The 15,849-nt window shown below is 57.3% G+C and overlaps 1 protein-coding gene across 3 annotated transcripts; it reads right to left on the minus strand.

The window, feature by feature from the left end:
- Window positions 1-4,984: 4,984 nt before the first annotated feature.
- LOC122372007 (nascent polypeptide-associated complex subunit alpha, muscle-specific form-like) lies at window positions 4,985-15,340 on the minus strand. 3 transcript variants are annotated; one of them, XM_043348850.1, is made up of 12 exons: window positions 15,205-15,317; window positions 13,606-14,843; window positions 13,107-13,302; window positions 12,381-12,614; window positions 11,858-11,998; window positions 11,252-11,379; window positions 10,666-10,993; window positions 10,320-10,456; window positions 10,003-10,120; window positions 9,464-9,624; window positions 8,547-8,567; window positions 6,432-6,560 (listed from the first exon to the last, which is right to left on the minus strand). In XM_043348850.1, the coding sequence occupies exons 2-11, from the start codon at window positions 14,746-14,748 to the stop codon at window positions 8,556-8,558; spliced, it is 2,598 nt and encodes an 865-aa protein (XP_043204785.1). In that variant the 5' UTR covers window positions 14,749-14,843; window positions 15,205-15,317; the 3' UTR covers window positions 6,432-6,560; window positions 8,547-8,555. The 3 variants fall into 3 exon arrangements, with proteins under 3 accessions (XP_043204783.1, XP_043204784.1, XP_043204785.1); XM_043348848.1 differs by lacking the exon at window positions 8,547-8,567 and having other exon boundaries at window positions 4,985-6,560; window positions 15,200-15,340; XM_043348849.1 differs by lacking the exon at window positions 8,547-8,567 and having other exon boundaries at window positions 4,985-6,560.
- Between the last annotated feature and the right edge of the window lie 509 nt (window positions 15,341-15,849).

Consider the following 15,849-nt stretch of genomic DNA (forward strand, 5'->3'; position numbering starts at 1 on the left):
ATGCTCCATCCTCCGATCCCTGCCCTTCAGCACTATACTCACACTCGTATTTCAATATTTACAAGTCCCATTTATTTACATACTCCGACGCAACACCTTAAATTCCCTTACACGTCAAATTTAAAAGAAACATTCTGGGCCCAGGCCGCCCATCAACTGAGCCCCACAAGCCGCGCGGTGCGGTACACAGTCGCCCGTCCCTTTCCAGACTCCCCACGGTGTATAATCCCCTCCGTCCGCCTTAATCACCACGGGGCGCCGGACGAGGGTCCACGTCGGCACGCGTCTCGCGCCACGCGCACAGTTACATAGTTTACCGAAATCGAATTGTGAACTTAAGCTACCTAGACTGAAAGTCCCAAGAATAAATTTAACTACCTAAACTGAATGGCCTAAAACATTGCAGACGACACCTAAAAAGGGGAATATAATGTGGCTCACATAGCAGTAACGAGGGGGATTGAAGGATACTTGAAGGATTTTAGGGACTAGGTGCGCACCCGTGTTCACCGCGTGACCTTACTTGAGATGGAGTCGCTGACATGATGGTCGTGTCCGTCCAGCGCCCGGCCCGGCGGCCAGAGCCGCGCCGCCGGCGCCGTGATGCCAGCCGCTGGTGTCTCGTGGGCTGTCCGCGATGTCAGACGAGAGACGTGGGCCGAGAGTGCCACCGGCGCGGGATGCGTCGTCCGAGAGAGCGAGGACCAGAGAGCGTTCCAGTTCCGTTTCATCAACTTATACTTTTGATGACGTCATACTTCAGAGGGCCGGGCAGCATCTCCTTGTCCAATCTTCGTCCTCCATTCTCAGAAAGTGCGTTTGGCTCCGCCTTCAAACGTTCGTGATTTGCTGAAGTTCGGCACCCCCGGCCATGCAGTCGCACCCTTTTCACGTGGCGATCGGGTGGAATTCGCCGCCGGCGCTCACGGCGCCTGAGGTGCCAGGTGGCGGGCCTGGCCCTCCGCTCCCCCTTGTTTTGAAGTCAGCTCCGGCCAGATGTCCTATATTTTGTCGTTGGCGACCGAGTTCCATTTCATCCTGTTTTCGTACAAACCGGGTCGGTCCCCGCTCCCCTTTCTTGTTTTGGTTCAAATCAGGGCCGGTCTGCACTCCCCTCTCCTTGTTCTCTGGCGGGGTGCCGAGCGTGGGACAGAGTCTTGTTTTCCAAAGGCTAAACTGATTAATGGCTCGAGGCTGGCAGAATGGCGCGTTTCGGTATGCTATTTGTTGGCTTCAGATCCGGGTTCTCATGAAGTGGGGTGGTCATCTATAGAGGACCCCTGTTTGTCAGAGCCTACTGCGCCGTCTGTGTGGACGGCAGCTGGGACGGAGAGAGGGTATCACAGCCGATTTAGCCGGCTGACCGTGTCTGTGCGGCGCTCGCAGATGGCCGTGTTTCAGCTTGTGGCACAGCTTGCAGTTCAGCATGAAAGATGAAAAAAATGTAACGCATCTGCGTTACATCAGTCAGGCTTTGACCTCGGGTAGGTCAAACTGTGACCTCGGGCCGGCCAGGCTGTGACCTAGGGTCGATCGTTAGGCTGTGACCTCGGGTAGGTCAAACTGTGACCTCGGTCCGGTCAGGCTGTGACCCCGGGCCGTCCATTAAACTGTGACTTCGGGTAGGTCAAACTGTGACCTCACAAAGTGGAGGCTGTGACCCCGGGCCGTCCATTAAACTGTGACTTCGGGTAGGTCAAACTGTGACCTCGGGCCGGTCAGGCTGTGACCCCGGGCCGTCCATTTAACTGTGACCTCGGGTAGGTCAAACTGTGACCTCACAAACTGGAGGCTGTGACTGACCCCGGGCCGTCCATTAAACTGTGACCTCGGGTAGGTCAAACTGTGACCTCGGGCAGGTCAAACTGTGACCTCGAGCCGGCCAGGCTGTGACCTAGGGTCGATCGTCGGACTGCGCTGACGGGCCAGTCACGGACTGATTCGCCGCTGACCACGCAATGACAGCGACTGACGGCGGCGGACCGGCCGTCCCGGAGGGCCCGTCGCCCTGCTCCTGGACCTCCTCCACCGATTGGTTTCTCCCCCTCCTGCCGGACAGCGAGATGACGTACACGGGCCGCCGGTCGTCCTCCCCGTCCTGGCGCTCTTGGCGCTCCTCGGGCGGCTCCGGGTCCGCGCCCGGCTGCTGCGGCATGACGCGGCCGCCGGCGCGCAGCCAGCGGCCGCCGCAACAGCCCAGCGCCTCTCTGTAGGCGGCGCGCATCTTGCCGTTCTGCAGGCCGTACACCCAGCCCTCGACCACGCCCAGACTGAGGCGCAGCTGGTGCACCAGCCCGTTGAGCTGCGGCGCCGGGTACCAGGGCGACGAGAGGCGCAGCACCGACCCCACCACGTCCACCGTCAGCACCAGCAGCATCAGGCGCAGCACGCGCTTGAACGCGCTGAAGTTGGCCAGGAAGAACGACTCCTCGGGCTGGGGGCGGTCGCGGCGCGATGGCGCGCGCGCTGCCTCCATGCGCTGCTTCTCGCGCCAGCCCACGTAGCCGGCGTAGATGAAAATGGAGCACGTGCAGACGGAGGAGAGGAACACCTCCAGCTCGCTGACCATCATGAACGCGCCGGGCAGCACGCGCTCCCAGAGGCAGCCGGTGAACGGCGAGGTGGCGTTGGTGAGTCGCTCCACGCGCTGCGCGGACGTCTCCAGGCCGGCCAGACTGCCGGCCAGCCCGGCGGCCGTGTGCAGCGCCGCCCAGGCCCAGCTGAACAACGCGAAGGGCGCGGCGATCGGCTCGATGCGCGGGTAGTAGTGCAGAGGCCGGCTGATGGCCAGGTACTGGTCCAGCGCCAGCGGGTAGTAGTGCAGAGGCCGGCTGATGGCCAGGTACTGGTCCAGCGCCAGCGGGTAGTAGTGCAGAGGCCGGCTGATGGCCAGGTACTGGTCCAGCGCCAGCGGGTAGTAGTGCAGAGGCCGGCTGATGGCCAGGTACTGGTCCAGCGCCAGCGGGTAGTAGTGCAGAGGCCGGCTGATGGCCAGGTACTGGTCCAGCGCCAGCGGGTAGTAGTGCAGAGGCCGGCTGATGGCCAGGTACTGGTCCAGCGCCAGCGGGTAGTAGTGCAGAGGCCGGCTGATGGCCAGGTACTGGTCCAGCGCCAGCGGGTAGTAGTGCAGAGGCCGGCTGATGGCCAGGTACTGGTCCAGCGCCAGCGGGTAGTAGTGCAGAGGCCGGCTGATGGCCAGGTACTGGTCCAGCGCCAGCGCCACGTGCGTCAGCTTCACGGAGACGGCGCCGCCGGCGCTGCTGGCCATGATGACCGCGCAGGGCACCGCCGGCGGCGGCTGCCACACCAGGTCCAGCAGGCCGATCGAGCTCAGCGACAGGCCGAAGGCGAAGTTGAGCGCGCACAGGTTGGCCACCAGCAGCACCATGGGCTCGTCCCAGAGGGAGCGGCGCAGCAGCACGATCAGCAGCGGGATCGAGTAGTCCACCATCAGGATGGCGCCGACGGCGATCTTCACCAGCACATAGACCATGGTGAACCGCAGCGGACGCGAGGTGCGAGAGGATGACGGCGTGTGGGACGAACCAAGTCGGTAACGGGACCTGGTTAATGCCGCTGAACCGAATCGCGAGCTGGGTCTAGAGACGCCGAGCCGTGGCATGCAGGGCGAGGCACCAGCAAGGAGTGCAGCGCAGACGAGAGACGGTCCGCATCCACCCCAGAGATTACCGGTGCCAGAAGCCCATCACAAACTGAGCTCTTCAAGACATCACCGATATAAGATCCGGCTTAGGGAACAAATGTAGAACAGCGATGCCTTAGGGCGGGATGACACCGGTCTCTGATATGTGATTGCTTGGTGAGGGACAGGAAGCAGGCTTACGTGCTCTCCAAACAAATCACAATATGGAAAACTGAATCCTAAGCCAGCCTTATGGGAAGTCCCAGCTCTTACTGTGCGTCGGATACTAAATGTTGCTACCGTAATCATAACTGAGACAAAACCTGGATGTATTCAGTGTCTCTGCAACGATTGTTCCACTAAACTATCTGCAACCAGACGATGTTTGCGTGGCATAGGTATGTGATAACGATATATGATAGCGCCCGAAAATTCAGCAAATGGGCTTTTCAATTCATACCCAACACCGTAAGATGTCTTCCAAGGCAGTTTGCAGAGGAAAAGGCTGAGACTGCCTGTCAGGCCGCCTGTGGCAAACTGGCATAGCCACAGTCCACAGACGCACATTCTGAGCTACTTTCTGAAAATGGCCCGCTAAGAGCCGATACGTGTTTTGATCAAGTAATGTAAGCTGTAGCCGACAGCTACGATAAATCCCTGTTCATACCGGTACGCATCAGACAGCAATCCACTAGAGGCAGCTCGGCAGAGTATGAGGATGGGGCGGCGAGGTTATGTGGCCGTGACTATCTATTTGTCAAGTAATGCGGGGAGAACGCAGTGAAATCTGCTCGTTACACTTGAATGACTGACCTAAGCTACATCCAGGGTCTGCAATAATCAATAAGTGGGAATGGATCATAAACTCATCGTCCTGGTGCGAGTGCTAAAAGCTATCTAAAGAATACAATCCGTATTCTGTAGTTAAATGCATTTATAAACACAGACCGTCGTAGAAAATCTGTTCTACATTCAATGGCATCAAGTATCAACCCACCACTGAGGAAGGAAGTAGAAAAATATAATGAATGCCTACATCATAGCATGTACTCGGGTCTCGGAACATAGGCGCGGGAGCCGGGGGGGCAGTGGGGGCAGCTTGCCCCCCCAACTCTGGGGCCGTGGGGGCGGTGCCCCCACAGCTTTGAGACGGAATACCACACTTTTTTTGCAAATGTTTTCTTTTTTTGTTGAAAAAGCCGAGGGGTGAAAAATAAGTGGCCTAAAACCGGTGAGAAAACTAGATTTGGGGGTACCCTAGGTTAATCTCTATTATGATGTGCCCCCCCAGTCGGAAAGTAGTTCCCGCGCCCCTGTCTCGGAACTTCAAATACATCGATATACTTAAGTTCAAAAATGTATTTTCATCAATGTAATCCTGGCTAGAGTATAACCAACGCTGTATAACCGTAAACAACTCAACCACTCTCAAACCAATGTGCACTGTGCAGCTGCTAACACTGCAGTAGGTATGCACTGTGCATACCAAGCGCCACGCATTTGGACAAAGGCATTGCTTTACAAAGCTCGAATGAGCAACACAAATCAAAATTGTTCGAAGTAAGTAGGCACCGGGTTAATCCGGTGGTGGCACACGCAGCTCGCAGCGATGGTGGCAATCGAGAACTACCAATGTCTTCATAGGATCACAATGGATAGCAACGACACAAAAATGAGCAACAACGCGTGTTCCTGAGTTCACTCCGGCGTACAAATCCATAACCATGCCACGCCCTACCGAATTGACCTGGGAACAAAATTACGAAAAACGCCACGTAACACGCATTGATGTAGATGTAGATGTAGATCGGGGTATAGCCTTTGTAACGGCATTGAGCAGACGCCGGGTTACTGAACTACGTCACGTGACCTCCGGGGCGGGGTCAAATGGTTTGTTGAGATGCAACGATATCACGCCGAACGCGTCGCATACGAAAGCACCCGCCACCCTTATGTTACAGTGAAGGCTCGCAAAATGCAGCCAAAGCAAGCGTCCTATTTGCAATACGAGCCATGCAAGAACCGCACCTGGCCTGCAAACCGCAAAAACACGGACAAACTTTTTTGTACGTAAACTATTCACTCAGCTGGCACAACTGTAAGACTCCGTAATTTGTACTTTAGCGACATCGCACAGTATCCCAGGTGAGTAAAATGCCCAGAATTTCTGCTGTATTGACCTAGCAAGGACTGATCAGAAATACAGCATCGATACTGCAAAAACGATAACCAGAAAATGAATTCCTGGTGACTAGCTGCTTCCTTCCTAAAAAAAAAAACGAAAAAAAAGAGAGACAGTTGTCTCCTAAATGTTCAGGGGCCAGAGAGCTGCCGCAAATGCTCTAGCAGCTTTTGATTCATTCAACACTGTCACGTTTGGGTGAGCTCAATCCGCCTCAGATCACATCGTAGCCTTGCCGTCCAGTCCGCCTCAGTCCACATCCCAGCCCCCCTGCAGTCCCCCTGCCGCCTCAGTCCACATCCCAGTCCCCCTGCCGTCCAGTCCGCCTCAGTCCACATCCCAGTCCCCCTGCCGTCCAGTCCGCCTCAGTCCACATCCCAGTCCCCCTGCCGTCCCGTCCGCCTCAGTCCACATCCCATCCCTCCCAATCAGTCAGTCAGTCCACCCACCGGACCGGTCCTCCCCAGAAGCAGCCACCTGCCTGCGCCAGTCCGCGGTCGCCGGTTTCGTTCCCCCGCAGTCGCCACACGCGGCCGGCGCAGGGGCCAGCAGACGGCGCAGACAGGCGGTGGCAGACTCCAGCGCCGCCTGGCGGCCGCTCACTAGCGCCATCTCTTGTGCGGCCACCAGCTGGCGGAGCTGCGGCAGGCTGAGCGGCGCGGTCTGCGGCTCCCCGGCCGGCCCGGCCCGGCGCAGGAACGCCGTCAGCTGCGACCGCACCAGGAACACCTCCCGCTGCCAGCGACAGGGTGGGAGCGGCGGAAAATCAGGCACACACGAAGAGTGCTGCTACGATAATCATACCTGGCTTCACTTGTGAAACAGCAACCGTCAATAACGTGAGGAATAAAAACCATGATTGTTGGAGGTCAATTAACAAACCACGTCCAAAGACACGACCTAAAACATTGCATCCTTAAGTTTGTGGCAAGAAAGAAAGACAATTTAACTGGATAATTTGCTGTTATTTCTAAATTTCAATGACAAGTAACATCTCGTTTAACGAGAAAGTGGAAAATCCAATTCGCTGTGCCTCACGGTTCATGAACATGTGAAAACATGCACGGCAGTGAAGTTTCCAGCACAAAATAAGCGAAAGAGTCGCCCTGTCGGCTTCGTCGGGCCCCTTGGGGCGCGAGTGTGCCGAGGCGTGAGCACACCATGACGTGACATACCGCCCAGCTCAGCGCTGACGTCATCAGGAATCGTGCCAAATAATCAGACTATCGTATAGACGGTACACAAAGTACACAGTCATCCCGAGCTTCCTTGGCCGAAAAGCTCACAGTAGACTATTTCACCAGTGGATGGGTTGCATGCAGGCCGCTGAGCGCCCGCAGTCAAATGTCTGTGTCTCAAAATGTGTGGATTTGTGTGAGAAACGACATCCAAATGAATATAATTTGTCAGACTCACTTTCAATTAATGGGAATTAACCCACGCCCTGCTTGGGGGGGGGGCGTTTTTACGCCGCCCCCCCCCCCAGGTCTTTCGCGAATATCTCACAAACGGCGGCGCTTTGTGCCGCCGTTTTCGGTACACCTGTTCCTACGTCTTTTCCGCAAATTTAGTGATAATTTCAGACCTCGGTCATTCAAGGTCAGGTCACCAGGTCACGTCAAGAAACCTTACCTCAGAAAAAGTAAAGTTCGCTGTAGCTACACCGACTGAGCGATCACTTTGAATCTTTCAGTGATTGCTTAGGGTATGCATAAAATGCAAATCTCGGATTTTTTTGCATCTGTAACCTAAGGTCAGCTCAATTTTGCGACTTCTCCATTATAAGTCAATGGGAGAAAATTAAAATGCGCCTCTTTTGGAGGAATGGCTTTCTTAACACTCTCAAACATCGGTTCATAGGTAAACATAACACAATGAATCGGAAAATTGCAACAGAACCTGTGTGCCCCTGAGGTCATGAAAGATTTTCAGCAGCTGTTTTACTATAACTTTTGACAGAAAGGTGCTAGAGCGGTGAAAACACGTCAGATGTGCTCAGCTCGACGATACGGATCGACTGATATGCAGCATCACCCTTTCCGGTCAGGTCATAACCCTAACCTGAGGTCATTTTTTTTTCAAAATGACCTTTGCAGGTTAAATTACAGTTCATTCGACGCGTCTTGACGAGAGGAACACGATGCTGGCAAAAGTGATGTCGTGGCTCACCTGAGTCAAGCTATTACCGAAAACATTTATCATGAAAAGTGCCTATTTTTAGGGTTTTTGCCCTCTGGAGGCTAAACCGTTGGTCTGAGGTCAAATCTGAGGACACGTTAGCGAAAGAGGTTAAAAGAGCCATCGAATGTGCTTTGTGCTTTTCCGCGGCGCTGTAGGTCTATTGGTTGCAGAGTTACCCCTCGGGTGTTTAAGAATTGTTGAAATCATATATGGTTGATGGTTGTGATGAGCATTGTTAGTATTATAGTTTTAGTGATGATGAAATAGCCTTTGCTCATACTTAATCAAAAATGACGAAAAACAAAATATATATAAAGAGACTGATATTTCGCCTTGTGGCTTTTCAGAGTGAACATTTAAAACATTCATATTTGAAGCAGAGATGGCGAACGAGCGGATAACATTCTTTGCACCACCGATCACAAGTTGTTGCTACAATAAATAACAATAATCCAATTTTAACACTTTACCCTAAGTACTAATCCTAAATAGGTACATCTAAGTATTATACATCTAAGTATTCTTTCGAGTGCCGCTTACCGCGTGCCGCTACGTGGTCCACTGTCCAGGAGCCGAGTTAGACGGGGGGGGGGGGAGGCGTCACTCGGCGGAAAGTTCAGGTCAACAGCACGGCGCGCGTTAAGACAAAAATTTCCAATCCCAATTCCACCAACCCAATCCCAATTCTACCAGCCAAATCCCAATTCCACCAATAATTTGCGTTAGTGGTCGTTAAGCATCCTACATCTGCCAAAATTGTACACAAGTTCATACTTTTGATCTTTTCCTCTCTTTTTGGGCCTTGCCTCATCGACAATTATCACTCTTATCCTTTTGGTGAGTAACTTTCCCCTCTGACACCCAGGCAAAAATACAATGTGGGACACTGGCTGCTGCGATATTGATTGTCTAGCGGGGCGTACATCGGCACACAAGTGGCGTGCGACGCACTGAACAAGCTCTCCGGTTAAGTGATTGGGTGCAGCTGGTAACCTTGGTAACACAGAAACATAGCAGCGGATAAGTCAGACTGACGCAGGATTCTGTACCAAAATAGTTATCTAGCCGTCGCATCAAAAACCCGGAGCCGGCCGGAGCCAGGATCACAGTAAGGGTCAATAAAACATTGACTCGGCAGTGAGCTGAGCCATCAGCAGCTTACAGCTTACAGAGCTCGCACAGCCGCAGGATGCATGATAGCTCACACAGCTATCACAACTCATGAAGCTCACGGACACAGCTCAGGACAGGACACATGGCTCATAGGACACAAAGCTCATAGTTCATACATCCAGAAGGGGGAAAACGGTCTCACCTACCGGTAGGGACTGGTCTAACCTACCGGTATGGACTGGCCTAACCTACCGGTAGGGACTGGCCTAACCTACCGGTAGGGACTGGTCTAACCTACCGGCGGGGACTGGTCTAACCTACCGGCGGGGACTGGTCTAACCTACCGGCGGGGACAGGCAGTGGACGACCACCACGAACAGGGTGTGCGAGCTCAGCCGGAGGTCCCTGGCCGACTGGCCGCTCTCCAGGACGGGAACAAACTGCAGCCGGACGCAGTCGGACGGCACTGCCGGCTCCAGCAGGTGACTCACCACCTTGTCCACGCCTGTGCAGAGAGACACGCCAGTCAGGTACAGAGTGTAAGGACCACTCCCCGACATACCAAACGGCACCAGCCTCAAAGTCAGTCCCAGCGCCGGCCACCATACTTCCACCAAGTCTGCGTATTCCTCCCCCTCCCCCCCCCCCCGCCACAAAATATACACACCGAAATTAGAGGTCGGCCCCCCACTTACCATCCTGAGCTGATCCCAGTGGCTGCGTCCCCCCTCTATCCCCCCCCCCCCGCCGCCACACAAAGAGCCCCACTCACCGAGTCTCAGCCGGTCCCGGTGGCTGCCTCCCCCTCCCATCCCCCACTCACCGAGTCTGAGCCGGTCCCGGTGGCTGCGTCCCCTCCGCCCCCCCCCCCCCCCACACTCACCGAGTCTCAGCCGGTCCCGGTGGCCGCCGTCCAGCTGCAGCCCGTTCACCCGGCCGTCGGCGCTCACACCGTAGTAGATGGCGCCACCGGCGCCCGCGTTCAGCAGACCGCACAGAAGCTGGCCAGAGGCAGGACGAGGCGTTCAGTTATTGCACATCGACTACATAGCATGTAATTCAAAGCGCTGACCAACATCCGTTAAACACCCACACACACAAAGAAGCTATACCCGCCCCATCACTCTCTAAACCACATGAGCGTACTGTTCACACACTAGTAGTGCGTCTGTTGGCCGCCGGGCGGCGCTGGCGACTCACCATGGCCAGCCGCTGTTGCCCCATGTCCTGTACACGCCTCACGTCCTCCAGCTGCAGGCAGAGGCTGGTGCGCAGGCGACAGCGCTGGCCGCGCCGCAGGTACTCGATGACCGAGGCCGGCGGCCGAGCGGGCGCCGCTGCGAGGGCAGAGAGGGGGTAAGCTGCCTGTTAGGAGCCCCCATCAATGGAAAAGGGACATAAAAGACAACAATGACATCACATTTCTGTTTGCTGACTAACAACAAACCTAAGCACTGCACTGTAACAGGATGCCTACCAGCCAGATGGACATTGAATAGCAGTCACACCAAACGGTATAAAAAGTGCACGCCTGCGGCCCACTGACCGTCAGTTTCGGGCGGCGGCCGCCCGTCGGCGCCACCGTCGGCGCGCAGTTCCTCCTCGTTGAGACGTACCAGCCGGCCGGGCGCCACGGGCGGCGCCGGATCGGGCGGAGTGGGCAGCAGCGGTGGCGGTCTCCTCACCACTGCCGCCGCCGCCGCCGCACTGGCTCCCGGCAGTCGGGGCCGGGCGGGCGCCGCCGCGGCCCCGGCCGACCTCGCGGTATCAGCCGCCGAGGTCTGTGTACCGGGGGTGGAGGACTGGGCGCGGCGCGGCGGACCGGCCGGCCGCACCCGGCGGGACAGACCGGCCGACCCCGGCGCGGCCGGCAGCTGCCGGCACAACGGCGAGTCATATCACACAGTAAATACGGTCTTGGAGACGGAGGGGCATCACATGACCGTCACTGAATCAAAGATTTCGCGAGCCATTGGCCCCATGTTTTCATCAAAATATTTTCCCTAGCTGACACAACTGACACAACCAGTCATTCCCACGAGCAGATCCATCAAGCGTATCTTTTCAGCCCAGCCCTGCACCAGCCCCGAGCTTATCACAAGCCCAGTCGCTGGCCGTCGTTCTGGTGGCACCTGTCTCGGCGTGGAGGCGGCCGCCGGGCCGGTCGGCCCCTCCGCCGGCGTATCGTTCTCCTGCAGCCGACTGACCAGACGGCGCACCTCCAGCTCCAGACGGGGACCCTTCGCCAGCCGCAGCAGCCCTGTAAAACACGGTCAGGGACCAGTCAGCCGACTGACCAGACGGCGCACCTCCAGCTCAAGACGGGGGCCCTTCGCCAGCCGCAGCAGCCCTGTAAAACACGGTCAGGGACCAGTCAGCCGACTGACCAGACGGCGCACCTCCAGCTCAAGACGGGGGCCCTTCGCCAGCCGCAGCAGCCCTGTAAAACACAGTCAGGGACCAGGGTACAGTCAGCCGACGGTTCAGACGAGACTAGCAGCCCTTCACAACACAGACAGGGGAATAGCCAGTCAGCGGTAATTCTGTAATAAAGACTTACTAGACTACCTCATTTAGTAATGTTAGTTGTGCCCATCTGTTATCTCCATATTCTCCTATCTGTTAGCAAATGAGCTGCGCGACCGGGACATTATCACTGACCGTGCAGCAGTGGGGAGCCGGCCAGCAGGCTGCGGCCCGGGTCGCTCAGGGTTAATTTACTGGCAGGTTTCACTGACCGTGCAGCAGCGGGGAGCCGGCCAGCAGGCTGCGGCCCGGGTCGCTCATCCCGGCGCCGACGGCGGCCCGCAGCAGCCGCACCAGTCGGCAGAGCTGCGCCTCGTCCGGCTCCGGCGGGTCCAGCTGGTCGCCGGCCAGGTCTGCGGCGGTGCAGAGACGGGCAGGGTGACAGGACGGACACACTGACACGACTACAACAGAGCCACACAGTCACAGACACACACACACAGCGCAGAGACGGTCAGAATCACAGTCACAGGGACAGACACACAGGCACATCACGGGGATACGACAGCGTGCTCGCACGCAGCAACACACGTCGCGCTTACCTGGTCATAACCAGTTCCACAGCTCCCCCTGTTGATCCAACCGCCCTCTCCTATGATCGCACCGACTTACCAGCGGCGCGGCCGCCCGCAGCTCTCCTCTCCTGTCACCGTGCTAGCGGCGCAGCCACAGTCGGTCCCATAGCCTTGCCCTGCCCCCGACCGAGTGCCCCGCCCCGCCCCGTCCCATTCCCACCTGCCAGCGGCGCGACCACCTCCGCGGCGCGCAGCGGCGGCGCCGTGGCCGGGTGGCGCGCCATCCTGGTGAGCAGCTCCAGCGCCTCCGGTGAGCCAACCTCGGCGGCCAGCACGGCCAGCCCCGAGTGGGCCAGGCGGCGCGCCGGCTCCGGAGCCGTCAGCCACGGCAGGCTGCCGGCCAGCAGCGACAGACAGGCGGCCACCAGACGCGCTGGCACGACCAGAGGCAGGCCTGCCGACCGACCGGCGGCCACACGGGACGGTCACAGGGGGACAGGGCAGGACACAGACCGGCGGCAGCCGCCACAGCAGTCCACTGGTCCGACGGTGATCACTATCACAGCGCACCAGACTGGCATAATTCAATCCCACGACGATCTCAGCCAGCAGAAATACTGATAGTAGTAACAAAAACACTAAACAGCCTCTTCACACTGTCGTTTCTGAAAACTGAGGGCGTTACTTACCACAGACAAAAGATTAAGAAAAAAAAAACAGTCTTGTTATATGCTTCAGCAGCCGATGATTCACTTGCAGAGTAATTTCCTTTCAATGCCATCTCCCAACGTACCTGAGTAACTTAAAAACATCCTATCACCCGTCCCATCCCAGCTCCCTAGCGACATCTCCCATCCCCTGTTCCAGTTTCCTGCCCACCCGTCCCCTTCCGCCGTCGCAGCCGGGTGTGGCCGCGGCTCGCCGGAGCCGGTCTGCCGTGACTGACGTTTGCCGGTGAGGAGGACCAGCAGCGGCGGCTGCCGGTACAGCTGCAGGCCGTCACTGCAGGCCGACAGCAGTGTGCAGCGCGGCACGAGCAGCGCGCGCGCCGCGTCACACAGCCACACCAGCACCGGCTCGGCGGCGCGCCGCTGCAGGCTCAGACAGCGAACAAAGCGCGGCAGCTCGGGCAGCACGCAGTTCTGACGGCAGCAGCCGCGCAGAGCGGGTGTCAGCGGTGGGGGGGGAGGGGCAGCTGGGTCTTAGCGGTGTTCGTGCAGTGAGCAGGCCACAAGCAATTACCAGAGGCAGTTCAGTGTTCATTGTTCAGTTCAATGTTCTTGACGTAGCACTCATGGCCCATGGGAAACCAAACGGTCAGAAATAAAAAATTGAAATAAGCACACCAACTTTAAAAGCAACGGCATGCAGCCCAGGTCCCAATTGCACTCGCAAAACTTGAAATCCCAAATCGTATCCCGCCTCGGCAGCCCGTCGGTACTCACATGGTGGATAACCAGCTGTCCGTAGAGCAGTGTCTCGGGCCGTTTGTCGGCGGCGGCGGCGGTGGCGGCCTCTGCGCGCGCGCTGATGGTCCTCAGCTGGTGCTCCCAGTCGGCAGAGGTGGTGCACCAGAGGTCTCCGCCGGCCGCCACGCTCACCGCCCGCACCAGACGCGGCGGCGGCGGCGGCGGCGGCTCGGGGGTGGCACGGGCACGCGGTACCCTGTTCGGCACGCCCCTGGCCCTGCCGGCAGCCAGGCTGGCCGAGCGGCCGCGTCGGCTGAGCAGATCGGCAGGTTGATTCCGCGACCGACTGCGGGAGCGGGCGCGGGAGTTCGCAGCGGGTCCCGACCCAGCAGGACTGCCGCATCCCGACCCGAACGACACTCTCTTGGTTGTTGCTTTTAGTTCAGGAGTTGGGGCGAGGGTGAGGTTGGTGGCTGACCGGGTCGAAAGATTGGCTCTGGATGCCTGTTTACCGCTACTTTTAGGCGTGGTGACGTCACTGGTGCTTTCCGGGCGATTCCCCGGCGAGCTGCGTGTCTCGGGTGACGGGCTAGGTGCACCGAGTTTGTATTTCTCCCGCAGCAGCCGCAGGCCACGACTGAAATTTGCCACTGGTGTGGCCACATCGGATGCGGCGGAAGCCCTGGTGGCGGCGGTCGAGTCGGCACATCTTGGGGACTTTGCCTCATGGCTGCCAGTGGTCTTGGAGGTACTGCCACCCTTCTCGGTGCTGGTCGAGCCGGCCGCCGGCGCCGGCCGCACGGCCAGCACCTGGTGCCACTCCAGCACCGGCTCGGTGGTGTAGGCGGTGTGCGCGCGCCTCTCCGGCCGCGGCACCAGCCGCACGCGCTCGCCGCTCACGTCCACATTGACGGGCCACTCGCGGCCGGGCCGGGCAGCCACCCGGGCCGTGCCGTGGCAGGCCAGGTGCAGCCGCAGCAGGTCGGCGGCCGGCGCCAGCAGGTCGGCGGCGCTCGGCTGAGCCAGCGCCGGATCCGTGTCCGTCAGCCGCAGCGCCGCCTTCTCCAGCAGTTCACAGACAGGTGAGGTGCGGGCCTCACAGACAGGTGTGCCGTCATAGTGGGACAGACAGGAGGAGAGAGCAGAGACGCACTCAGCTGTGATATCTGATTCTCCCATGGAGATGGAGGTGGTCTGTGCACTGGCCAAAGGCACTCCTCAACACTCTGACTGGACCATGGAAAAACTGTGGAACCACCTTCAGTGTCCAAGCCCTGAAATGATGCAAACTTTGTTAATATGATAAACATAAAATACTGTCAAGAATGCATTGCTAGGTGGATGCATTGCTCACTGAATTCATTGCTCAGTCAAGAATGCATGCATCTCAATCTAATTATGCATAATTAGATTACAGATGAAAGTGCATTAAAATGCTGCACAAACCGTAAAGTGAAGCAGCATGCTGCCCCGTACTCGGGGGTAGCAGTGCAGTACCGAAGGAAATGCCTTAGCAGATTACAGGCAATGAGATTACAGGCAATGGTAAGTCAAATATTTTTAGGTTAAGTGGTTGTGTATCTCGGCCTGAAGTTGAAGTGTGATGCACAACTAAAAATATTTTACTTACCTTACCATTGCTCTATACGGCCCGGCCTCCCCATTGCTTGCAATCTACTCATGCTGATGCGAGCAACTGTTTCCTTTTCCCCGGCTAGGCAAAATTCTGTATATATCTGGGCCCTGTTTCACCGCCCGACGCAGCGCGCGCTGCAGCGCGCTGGGAGCTGAGGCGTGCCCCTGACGTCACTTGAATGACGTTGCGTGCGATCCGTTAGCTTATAATGAATCGCGTTTGGAACAGAGGTCCTAAAGAATCAAGTACAGAGAGAACAGAGGTTTGAGTGCGAATGCTGCTAGCGTGCTGATGGTGCTGGCGCTTGGGTGCTAGCGTTTTGCGATGACGTCATAGCGTAGCGTCAGAGGGAAGTTTGTTGATATTGCCATGGAAACCCAACGCGCCCACGCGCGCAGCGCACTGCAGCGCTCCGCCGTGAAACAGGGCCCTGAAATTCAGTAATTCAGGGCCCTGTTTCACCGGTGATAGCAGCAAGCTGCTATCACGTTTCGCGAGCTGACGTCATGTCGTGACGCCATACTGTTGTCGTAATGGGTAGTTCCGGCGCACGATTGCCGCGACCTTGGCGGCGGCATTAAGTGACGTATGAGCCTAAAAGTAAGAGTTTACGCAGTCATGATAGTATATATATTTTTGATATA

Source organism: Amphibalanus amphitrite, unplaced genomic scaffold, assembly GCF_019059575.1.
Source record: "Amphibalanus amphitrite isolate SeventyFive unplaced genomic scaffold, NRLGWU_Aamphi_draft 001305F_arrow, whole genome shotgun sequence".
Lineage (NCBI taxonomy): Eukaryota > Metazoa > Arthropoda > Thecostraca > Balanomorpha > Balanidae > Amphibalanus > Amphibalanus amphitrite.

Excerpts from the sequence above, each read along its gene's own strand:
- LOC122372007 (XM_043348848.1), bottom strand. The coding sequence starts at position 14,748 with ATGGGAGAATCAGATATCACAGCTGAGTGCGTCTCTGCTCTCTCCTCC. Across the intron at positions 13,303-13,605 it reads GACAGCTGGTTATCCACCAT|AACTGCGTGCTGCCCGAGCT; the intron begins GTGAGTACCGAC and ends TGCTGCCGTCAG. Across the intron at positions 11,999-12,380 it reads GGTGGTCGCGCCGCTGGCAG|ACCTGGCCGGCGACCAGCTG; the intron begins GTGGGAATGGGA and ends GCACCGCCGCAG.